The following is a 12,442-nucleotide window of genomic DNA, read 5'->3' on the forward strand; positions in this document are numbered from 1 at the left end:
TTGGTCTCTAGTAGTCTCTTGCGGTACCCATTGTGTGTAGTCAAATGACTGTATCCCACGGGGCTTTGGTGTTTAGAAAAATGGTTGAAATGGCTCTGAGCACTATGGGACTCAACTTCTGAGGCCATTAGTCTCCTAGAACTTAGAACTAGTTAAACCTAACTAACCTAAGGACATCACACAAATCCATGCCCGAGGCAGGATTCGAACCTGCGACCGTAGCGGTCTCGCAGTTCCAGACTGCAGTGCCTAGAACCGCACGGCCACTTCGGCCGGCGGTGTTTAGAGGACCTACTACACAGCTACGTTATGTTGGTTGTATTCGGCACTGACCCACTTTTTTTGCTGTCAATTGTACGTTCACAGAAGACGGGAAGGTGTTAAATTAGACAAAATTTGTATGTCAGTGTTGCACCGTAAGAGTAACGATCGATTACTTTCAATCAAGAAAGTTCGCATTACCAGAGATAATCTCGTAGCCAACGTTCGGTGATGGATTGTGGTGCCCTCTACACTGCCTATATATTCGGCGCTCCCTCGAGTTCTGGTTGCAGTGCAAGCTTGCTACTCTCCTTTAGAATCTCGACTTAAAAAAATGGCAAGATAATGTTAATCAGAACACAGGGACAAGTTGTGATCTAAATGACAATAGATTTATTCATCCTTAACATCACAAGACAGCAAAAATGACTTAAGAGATTGGAATAATAGAGAATTGTGAAGGTGGTTCGATGGACCCTCTGCCAGGCACTTAAATGTGATTTGCAGAGTATCCATGTAGATGTAGATGTAGACTAAAGAAGCGTCACACAAACATTTTTATTTGACAAACGCTTTCACTAACGTGGGGTCTATGGCGAACAAAGTGATCAGCTGGGGATCGACACACGACACTAACTGGAACACTAATTGCTTTATCTGACTTCATACACGTGAGTACGGCTTATGGCACAAAAACTAGGCCACCATCAACCATCTATATTCTACTGTTCCAAAGAAAGAAAAATATGGATCGAAATAACAAGGTGCTGAGAAACATATATTGGATCCCTACGCCATAGCAGCGAATACTTTACCCTTCTGCTGGTCGGGGTGCCACACCACAATGCGTTCGGTGACTGAAGTCATGGACGGCCGCAATCTGTTATTAATTGCGGCTCCCTAAAAATGCAAGTATGCGGTCTCGCGTTTGGGTAATTCGGAACGCAGGAACTTCCCTATGAGCCTGTGGAGCCCTGGTGGGTCCCAGTGTGCGGTTGGACCCGTTTCCTGGTCTGCCAAACCAATTTGATTCCGTGCCACGACTATGCGTGACAGAATATGTCAAATGTTTGGACGGCCGATTCAAGACCAATAAGTACAGCCAAGCATCACTCACATCACAGGCTCTAAGTGGCACACTAGCAAAGGACACAAGTATCTCCATTCAGGTAGAGACCTGCAGTTCCTTACTAGCGAAGTGATCTGTTTCCGTCTGCTTTCCTCCTCTGCTCAGTAGCAAAAGCCCATTTACATCTTAGACTTCCCCCATTTTAGCACAAGCCAATCACGAGCTGGAGCATGGCATTAGAAGCTCCAAGAGCGCCCATTGCTCTGCATACACCGATTTGACCAATCAGAGACTTTAAAGTTAATTAGGAGACATGGATAAAAGATTCAGCTTCGTGGCCCTCTTTCCCATGCACTTACGCCATGTCTTTTGCTAACAACATGACCAGGGTGGAACCACACCCCTCCATAGAAAGCTTGTTATCTCCCCTGTTGCGTCCATTTCGAAGTTTCCAAAGAATGGCCATAAACTCTATAAAAGCCTCGTGCTTTCAAAAATATGTTTTGTAACAGTGTCTGGACATCTGGGCGCCAGTGACGTGTCCCACAGAAATGTGCAGAATGCTCACAGTTGTCTTGTAGGCTTCCTGCCTAACAAGGGCCCATCCTCTGCTTTATTGCTGGTCTACAATGCGCTGGCCATTGCAGCTTCTCGGCGCTAGTCAGTGTACCTGGACATGGATGTCGACCGACTGGCGCCGACCAACGTGTCTGCACAATGAGACTGCAGAACTCTGCCATCCGGAAATGTTTCCAGCAGAAAAAATGCGCTTCCCTCGGCCCACCGTCTCTGTGCTTTTACTGCAGTCGTTTAAATCGTCGCCCTATTCCTTTGAGTGCACGTAAAGCTTACCGTTATTCCTTCCTTAGAGCACGCAAGCAAAAGCATTAACTACTCCCCACCATTTCATCATGATCTATGAAGTCAAATTGCAATAAAGATCATATTCCCTAAGAACATGAAGCAGCGTAACACTGAATCAGAGAGTGCTCTGCATCTCTCAGCAGTTCGCCGCTTTATATATGAAAATGTTTCCTGCAATCGTAGATGAAACGTTAGAGTAAAATTAAATGCATGAACCACAGCCTGTCATATCTGAAGTTTTAAGTGAAACCCCTGAGCTTGCTTTGTTGTATCACGAACTGAAAAGTTCCGGTGACGTCAGGCACACCCTGTAGCCATCATGTTGTAACGAGAAATTATGTTAAAACAGTAACATACACCGAAAAGCCACTCAACTGCGAAACATAAAATCACAGTAAAAAGTTTATTTTGTTAGCTTATTATTACAGTTTGCAATACCATCTGGAATATTTCAAGGTGTATGCCACTGTTCTGAGACTGTAACGAGCAACGACATCTGTTAGTATCAAAAGGAATTGTTCATATAAATATGGTCATTTCAGTCTGAACCCTTTAGTATTTATTCCTCTCAGTCACGAAATTAAAACAACAAAGAAAGTCCAATGAAGCTTTGTGCAGATGTTAGTGCAGCCAGTGGTGACAGCTCTGTGTACAAAGTTCCACGCATTGTAGACCCTCAAATGAAATAAAATTTTTAATCGTGGTTATTCCTGTTATACAATGTACGCACATTCCCTAAAACTTCTTTATTTTCTGTACATTTAGGTGTCATAATTTTAATGATCATATGTGTTAATTGATGAAAACTTAAACACAGAGACACGTATTAGTGAACTTCTAAAACAGTTAAGTAGAGCTAGTTTTGCCCTTCCCATAATTGCTAATCTTGTAAGCAAACGTACCAACCATCTGACATATTTTGCATATTTCCACCCAATAGTGTCCTACGAAATCACTTATTGACTGCAAAAAAGCGAACAGTAAGAAAAATATGGGGTTTTGACCTACGTACATCGAGTAGGTAACTTTTCAACGAGCTAGGCATTTTAACTGCGCCGTCATATATAATCAAACACTATCTCAGAAGAACGGTAATGATCACACAAAGAGGGAGAAAGGCATGAGCTAGCTTCAAGTTTTGTGTCGGGCCTCGTTTTGCCCTGCATATTGCAGCAACTCGTAGTTGCATAAACTCAACAAGCCGTTGAAAGCAGAAATATTGAGAGCCGCGCGGGATTAGCCGAGCGGTCTCGGGCGCTGCAGTCATGGACTGTGCAGCTGGTCCCGGTGGACGTTCGAATCCTCCCTCTGGCATGGGTGTGTGTGTTTGTCCTTAGGGTAATTTAGGTTAAGTAGTGTGTAAGCTTAGGGACTGATGACCTTAGCAGTTAAGTCCCATAAGATTTCACACACGTTTGAACATTTTTTTTTTTTCAACAGAAATATTGAGCCATGGTGCCCTTATAGCCATCAATAATTGGGAATGTGTTGCCAGTGCAGGATTTTTTGCGCAGATTGTACTCTCGACTATGTCCCGTAAATGTTCCATGGGATTCCGTTGGGCGATCTGGGTGGTCAAATCATTCGCTCGGCCTGTCTAGAAAGTTCTTCAAACCAGTCACTAACAACTGTGGTCTAGTGACATGTGGCGTTGTCATCCACAAAAATCAGATCGTTGTTTGAGAGCATGAGGACCATGAATGGCTGCAAATGATCTCCAACAAACCGAACATAACCATTTCCAGTTAATGATAGGTGCAGTTGGACAAGAGGACCAAGTCCAAGCCATAAAGACGCAGCCTGTGCCATTATGGAGCCACCACCAGCTTGCACAGTGTCTTGTTTACAACTTCGGCCCATGGATTCGTGGGGTCTGCGCCACACTCTAACCCTACCATAAGCTCTTACCAACTCAGATCGGGACTCATCTGACCAGGCCATGGTTTTCCAGTCCTCTAACGTCCAACCGATATGATCACCAGCCCGGGAGAGGCGCTGAATGCGATGTCGTGCTGATGGCTTTCGCGTCGGTCGTCTGCTGCCATAGCCCATTAACGCCAACTTTGGCCACACTGTCCTAACGGATACGTTAGTCGTACTTCCCACATTGTTTTCAGTGGTTATCTGACGCAGTGTTGACCCACTGGACCCGGCATTCGGGAGGGGAACGGTTCAAGCCCGCATCTGGCCATCCTGATTTAGGTTTCCCGTGATTTCCCTAAATCGCTTCATGCAAATGCCAGGATGGTTCCTTTGAAAGGGCGTGGCCGATTTCTTTCCCCCATCCTTCCCCAATCTGATGACCTCGCTGTTTAGTTCCCTCCCCCAAAACAACCATCTACGCAAAAGCCTCTGCTCTCGCTCATTAAGTACGGCCGTCAGTCACTGCATTGCCCATGGTGAGAAGTATTGCCTAAAATTTGGGATTCTCTGCACACTCTTGACACTGTGGATCTCGGAATGTTGAATTCTCTAATCCGAAATGGAACGTCGCACGAGTCTAGCTGCGACTATCATTCCTCGTTCAAAGTCTCTTAATTCCTGTCATAACCACATCGGAAACCTTTTCACATGAAACGCTGTTCCAATACTTTAAGTACAATACTACAGCGAAAACCGACCTTTATTATCCGTTGCTAAAGCTGTCAGTGCCTCAGAAAGGAGCTCCATACGCAGCACAAAAATATTTTGTTCATTTGATGAGTAATATAGCATGTCCGTCAGATAGCGAAACAAGTTTTAAATATAATTTAAAAATTTAAATTATTTCTCCTGGACACTACTTCATAAATTTTAACGTTAATGATGTATACACATTCTGTAAACTCGCTCCACATCATTTCTATAAAGGAGTTGTTCAAATGACCTACGGAATATGTAACTAATTAACCGTATAAAGGACTGTCTCTCCCCGTCTGTAGTCTCTTTCTCTTGGCATTGTTGCAAAGGGCGTGTTTTGACCTTCTTATAATTCTTAAATATATTCCTAGTTCAGCATAGGTAGAGTACTGTGCACGCAGCCAGTGCGTCACTTGGCAGGCCCCCACCATGGCCGGCGCCGTCCTCGCCGTGGCCGGATGCTCCGCCAGCTGTCACTGCCGCCTCCTGCCAATGCTGCCCCCAGCCGCCTTCGCCGCCGGCAGGTGGCTGTCCACCGTCGCAGCCCCCACAGAGGTGCCGCCCCGCTCTCCGTCTCAAGAATGGCTCAGCGCGAGGCCCTTCGAGGAGATACCCGGCCCGAAAAAGCTGCCCATCGTCGGTGGCCTCTTGAACTTCCTCCCCAAGTTTGGTAAGTTTTGTTTTGTTTTAAGACACAAAGACAACAAGGTCATACGCTAAGGTGACCACATTTTCTAGACTCAAATTCGGGACATAAACATATTTCCTAGGCCCAAATCCGGGACACATTAAAAATTTTGCAAAATATGCTATATTTATTTATTTATTCATTATATGAGAAGAAGGTTTCAATTAAATGTAATAAATACAAAATATCATTTAAATTTGTTACAAAGAAAAGCACATTTAAATTTTATTAATACCTTCTAACATGAATGAGTGTGATCAGGGTAACTGTATTTATCTGTGCTGTGAATTTTCTTTATCAAGTGTGTATTTTTCAACAACACATGAAAAAACTCGACACAAGTTTCATCATAATTTATTCCACTTACTAACATTGTTTTCATGGTTTCTACAGCCAACTGTGTTTTCTCACTTGTCCACATGTGTTGCACACCACTTTTCCTTTTGAGTCCGAAGAACTAATGTCACTGATAAATGGAAATTCTTTCTGCAATTGTTCATTGAAGGAGCACTTGCGCTTCTTTGAACTCATTCTTGCGAAGAAGTATTGTTATTGTTATTGACGAGGAAAAACAACTAAAGTTATCAAACGTAATATACCATAACACGACGTAACACAAAATTCAATCTGATATAATATGGCGCACACCGATTCTAGAGACCAGCATACACTGCGTTGGCGACGCCAAAGTCAACGAGAGCGTATATTATTGTTCGTCTGTTCGAGTTACTTTCTATTTCGTCTGCATGTTTGCTAAAAAACCTCCTCTGCCTCTTCCATGGCTATCAGAAAATATGCAGATTTCTTCCTTCTTCTGTTCGAGTTACGGTTAGAACTGTTTCGACCGCGCGAATGCGTTCGAGTAAGACTTTTTCCCAGTTGCCGTGGTCTCTGACTGCCCATTAACTGTTCTAGCTGCGGCCAACACGTGTTTGCATAGTAGAAACAGTTTGATAACGGTTTCGACAATTTGTCGTACCCTCTTTTCAAATAATTTCCCACCATAACTAAAACTAATAATAAAATATACCGATACAGGTGAAATGAATGTCTAATTCGGGAGGCTGAGCGCAATGAGTACAAAAGTGGTGAAGGAGCACCGCTTAACAAATGGCGATGGCTAAAAATATCTCCTTAAGGCGAGAGGGCCGAGAGGTGGTCTTCTAAGTCTCCGGGAGAGGCGTAATAACCCAGAGCTTGTTCCCATGAAGAGAGGACCAGTTGTGATGCCAAAGTGACACCACCTGCTGACAGACGGCAACACAGAGATCATCGGAGGGAATGTAAAAAATAGTGGTCTGAGATATGAGTATTGTATGCTTGGCAGCAGCGTCAGCAACCCCGTTTCCTGTCAAACCGACCTGACACGGGACCCACATAAACATCACAGTGGCTCCATCAGGAGTTAGGAAGTGACAGCTTTCCTGGAAGCCCATACCGAAAAACGTCAGTGCTAATGACGGAGGCACACCCGACAACACGGTCAGTCTGATAATTACACAAAGACACTATCACGAACTTCCACGCGAAGGTCTTGAAACTGAGGGGATAGAGCGAGGCTAGTTCGGTAAGTGCAGCCACTGCCAACACCTCTCGTAAGCGACTCAGCTATCGGGACTCAAGCTCCTTGAAGAAGGGACATTCTTGAGGCATTCTGCTGCTGAAGATGCGAAATTCTGCGATTCCAGCATGCACGCTTTCTGGTGTGGTCAATGTGAATCAGTGAGTTGCTCTGCCGACGGAGGCAGATAGAAATCTGAGGTACATGAATATCAGTGATATTAAAATTGAAATAAATGTCTACGATAGATAAGCAGTGGATACGAAATGAGGAGACTAATATTAAACACAGAATTCAGATAAAAAGAAGGGAATTCAGAGTTATTAAGCAAGTTGCGTTAGAGTATGAAGCTGTTCGACTGGTAAGAGTAACAGTCACGCGCCAATGATAAGACACGTTAATTGTCTTTTTCGATGTCTCATCTAAACTCTAGTAGTGGAGAAATTTCCAGACTGACTATCAGCAGCGTGCAACTAGCGACGACAGCAGTTGTGAACTGGAACTAGTTAGAGTTGAATTTTTATATAATAATCAGGGACTAAAATTACGAACGTGGTCCATGTTAGTTACTGAATATATAACATTTCCACACCGCCATTTATTAAGGTACAATTAATAATAATCAAAGTGTGCTAAAAAAAGTCGAAACAGGAAGATGACACTGGTTCACTGTAAAAGTTCACAGCTATAAAGCTTCCCCTGTTTACTTGTATGTGAGTTTGTTTCTAATTAAATTTGAGTTCGCTAATAACAGTTGAAATGTAGGTCGAAGACGGAGTAGAAACTTATACAGACGTCTATAAGACAAATCACATCTTTCTAACACACGAAAGGGAAGGCGACTATTCCACCGCGACAGTGGAACAGCTCTGGTGTGAGTCACAGCAATATCCTCGTTATGATGTAATACCTGCACTTAATTCATGAGACGTTTTGACAGCACCTTCATCCGTTGTCAGTTTCACCATTGCGTCAGCGATTACAGGGAAGGAGGGCACTAAACACATAATCTATTGTCCTCTGTAACCACAAGAAATGACCAGTCTACCACCGAGTCTTGTGAAGTGCGGTCTATAGTTAGTGTGAAGCTTTTGCTAGCAACAAAACGATGTGGTGCAACACAAACATGTATTCAACTTTTTAGCCACCAGACAAACAGTGATCTTAAAAGTTTTTTATCCTAGATTTAAGATTCCTACACATGCGTTGCATAGTACAGGTACGGTGTTTTATAATTATTAGTACAAAGGGGTGACAACAGGACAATGAAATCCTAATCCTAATAAAAGTAGGGCTGGAAGCCAGAGGTTTTCCGATCCGGCCCCGTTTCCTACCTGGCAGTCTTGATGGTCGTTTGTAGCTTCATTTTCTGTAACACTGGCTAATACACTATTTGGATAATGTTCCTTATGGTGCAACGATGCGTATATGTAACATGTGCAACGGTCCACTGACGAACTTTCATTGGACTGTTCGGGAATACGTAGCACGAATCTTCTACAACAAGCATATCGGTCGTGGCATACCAATTCTATGGCCTCCCAGATCGCCGTTTTCAACCTGTCACATTTCGTGTGAGGATCTATTTAAAAGCTTTCGTGTATTCTAGCCCATTTAGCAGTGAAGCTGAACTGTGGAAACGCATTGTGGATAGTATCAGTGCATTCGGAAGGCACCTGCTGTTTCTGATTTCAACAGCACGCCACAACGAATTAGCGGGTAGCGCGCCACACTTACGCAGGTTCGTGTTGCTATGCAATCGAGTCTGCGTTTAACAGGTGAGTATACTGATCAATGTATTGTAATTAAATCATAGGGGCCGGCCGCAGTGGCCATGCGGTTCTAGGCGCTACAGTCTGGAGCCGCGCGACCGATACGGTCGCAGGTTCGAATCCTGCCTCGGGCATGGATGTCCTTAGGTTAGTTAGGTTTAAGTACACTCCTGGAAATTGAAATAAGAACACCGTGAATTCATTGTCCCAGGAAGGGGCAACTTTATTGATACATTCCTGGGGTCAGATACATCACATGATCACACTGACAGAACCACAGGCACATAGACACAGGCAACAGAGCATGCACAATGTCGGCACTAGTACAGTGTATATCCACCTTTAGCAGCAATGCAGGCTGCTATTCTCCCATGGAGACGATCGTAGAGATGCTGGATGTAGTCCTGTGGAACGGCTTGCCATGCCATTTCCACCTGGCGCCTCAGTTGGACCAGCGTTCGTGCTGGACGTGCAGACCGCGTGAGACGACGCTTCATCCAGTCCCAAACATGCTCAATGGGGGACAGATCCGGAGATCTTGCTGGCCAGGGTAGTTGACTTACACCTTCTAGAGCACGTTGGGTGGCACGGGATACATGTGGACGTTCATTGTCCTGTTGGAACAGCAAGTTCCCTTGCCGGTCTAGGAATGGTAGAACGATGGGTTCGATGACGGTTTGGATGTACCGTGCACTATTCAGTGTCCCCTCGACGATCACCAGTGATGTACGGCCAGTGTAGGAGATCGCTCCCCACACCATGATGCCGGGTGTTGGCCCTGTGTGCCTCGGTCGTATGCAGTCCTGATTGTGGCGCTCACCTGCACGGCGCCAAACACGCATACGACCATCATTGGCACCAAGGCAGAAGCGACTCTCATCGCTGAAGACGACACGTCTCTATTCGTCCCTCCATTTATGCCTGTCGCGACACCACTGGAGGCGGGCTGCACGATGTTGGGGCGTGAGCGGAAGACGGCCTAACGGTGTGCGGGACCGTAGCCCAGCTTCATGGAGACGGTTGCGAATGGTCCTCGCCGATACCCCAGGAGCAACAGTGTCCCTAATTTGCTGGGAAGTGGCGGTGCGGTCCCCTACGGCACTGCGTATGATCCTACGGTCTTGGCGTGCATCCGTGCGTCGCTGCGGTCCGGTCCCAGGTCGACGGGCACGTGCACCTTCCGCCGACCACTGGCGACAACATCGATGTACTGTGGAGACCTCACGCCCCACGTGTTGAGCAATTCGGCGGTACGTCCACCCGGCCTCCCGCATGCCCACTATACGTCCTCGCTCAAAGTCCGTCAGCTGCACATATGGTTCACGTCCACGCTGTCGCGACATGCTACCAGTGTTAAAGACTGCGATGGAGCTCCGTATGCCACGGCAAACTGGCTGACACTGACGGCGGCGGTGCACAAATGCTGCGCAGCTAGCGCCATTCGACGGCCAACACCGCGGTTCCTGGTGTGTCCGCTGTGCCGTGCGTGTGATCATTGCTTGTACAGCCCTCTCGCAGTGTCCGGAGCAAGTATGGTGGGTCTGACACACCGGTGTCAATGTGTTCTTTTTTCCATTTCCAGGAGTGTAGTTCTAAGTTCTAGGGAACTGATGACCAAAGAAGTTAAGTCCCATAGTGCTCAGAGCCATTTCAACCATTTGAAATCATAGGGGTTGGTAAGTGGGTCAGTTTATTAATTGTGATAATACAGCCGGCCGTGGTGGCCGAGCGGTTCTAGGCGCTTCAGCCCCGAACCGCGCGACTGCTACGGAGGCAGGTTCGAATCCTGCCTCGGGCATGGATGTGTGTGATGTCCTTAGGTTAGTTAGGTTTAAGTAGTTCTGTTCTAGGGGACTTATGACATCAGATGTTAAGTCACATAGTGCTCAGAGCCATTTGAACCAATGATAACACAATGTTACGTCTTCAATTAGTCTAAAATCTTCTGTTGTACCATGTCCATTCATCCACAGAAACACGCCGTCTCTTGGACCCACCTTTCTCCTGTCACCGTAGACAAGGTTAATGGAATATCGCTAGTATAACAGACAACTCCGACAAATGAAATTTTTTATACACTATAACATATCTTTCGCTAAAACCCTCAAGAAATACATCTCAATACAGCCACAGTAGTACATCTGTTACCATGGCCAAATTACCAGTACTATCAATACTGAAAGACATCCTGCAAGAAGAACTACACAAGGACCACCAAGAAGATTGGTTTGGGCAGTTCCTTTGTAAGTTTTATTGTTTATTCTCGAAGAGCTAAATGTTAAATCAATACTCTCGATCACTGGAGTTGAGGGTTGTTCTTCGTTATCTTCCTCGTCGTCATCCTGACTGGTCAATAGTTCAGCATCGGTTAGAACATTATGGACACCGATGTCATCGGGAACGTAAATAAAAACATTAAAGGTTAGTTCGCTACAACTGGATAGAAGTTCCCTCCGTGAGTCTGGTGGGACTGAACTTGTTAATTCTCGTTATTTTGTTGGTTGCTGCTCGTTCTCTCTTTGCATTACAAACTCCCGCTTTTCAGTCATGGTTGTAGGCTGTCAAAATTGCTATCTTCACCTTCTGACCTCCCTCAGTGCTACCCAGCGCAACTAAAACAATTACCCAGCGGTAGAAAGTTTTAAAATTTCGTGTTATGCCCTGGGCCAATTGTTGCAATGTTGATGTTCTGCGTGAGAAAAAATTAACTTTCTTCCTGCAGTGAGTGTTTTCAGATTCTGACATCCGTCCATGTTGCAGGCTAGGACAGTGTTGCTCAGTTTTCCTCCGTCACACTTGCCAAAAATTCTTCAAACGAAAGAGACTGAGCTAAAGACCTGGCTTTTTTCCTTCAACATCAAAGCACTCACGGAACGTTGTGACCTCTACGCCAATGTTTCCACTTGAGAAAGCACCCCTCAATACAGTGAAATCCACCCTGACGTGATGTTCTACTTCCTGTGCCTGAGACACTCCCGCTGAAATCGTCCTTATTTTTTAAAATCATCGACAGTATAAATGGTTAAACGGCGTACTGGTGACGAACATCGTTTGTCGAAAGTCCACTCTCCATAGCTTCAGTAAAAACCTTGTTCCTCATAGCACTCACAATGTTTAAAAGTGTCGAGAAATTAGCCGGTGTTCAACACAGTATGAAAGCAGACTGCAGACTGGATGGAACATAGGTCACAGAAAAAAAAACTATGGACGGTCCGAGACTGTACTAGCAATGTCAAAGGTAAGGTGACTTCAATTGAAATCGCAGAAATAGATAACTTCAAATTACAGAGAGTGTGAGAGCGCGACTTCAAATTAAAAAGTGTTGGCGAGATGCCCTCGACACTACAACTTTAGATTACCTAGAGGGCTTCGATATTTTCCAACTTATCGAGTATTTTTTAAGGGGCTGAGTTTCAAATTATTGAGTGTCAAAAGTATTGAGCGTCGACTATATATAAGGTGCAGTTAAATTAAAATTGAACATCCGCCATACCTCACCATTGAATGGTTCCATTCAAAAGTAATCGCCACACAGTTTCTAACTTCTGGCCGAGACTACGTCTGTAGAGTGAAACATGGCGAAGGTTCGGTTATCATTTGGATAGCCA

General features: G+C 45.0%; 1 protein-coding gene across 1 annotated transcript in view; it reads left to right on the forward strand.

Moving 5' to 3' along the window:
- Positions 1 to 12,442, forward strand: part of LOC126482390 (probable cytochrome P450 301a1, mitochondrial) — a 230,564-nt gene that overhangs the window by 32,303 nt on the left and 185,819 nt on the right. The window contains exon 2 of the mRNA XM_050106497.1: positions 5,234 to 5,483. Coding sequence (XP_049962454.1) covers positions 5,243 to 5,483 — 241 coding nt within the window. The 5' untranslated portion in view covers positions 5,234 to 5,242. The remainder of the gene's footprint in view (positions 1 to 5,233; positions 5,484 to 12,442) is intronic.

Source organism: Schistocerca serialis, chromosome 5 (assembly GCF_023864345.2).
Source record: "Schistocerca serialis cubense isolate TAMUIC-IGC-003099 chromosome 5, iqSchSeri2.2, whole genome shotgun sequence".
Lineage (NCBI taxonomy): Eukaryota > Metazoa > Arthropoda > Insecta > Orthoptera > Acrididae > Schistocerca > Schistocerca serialis.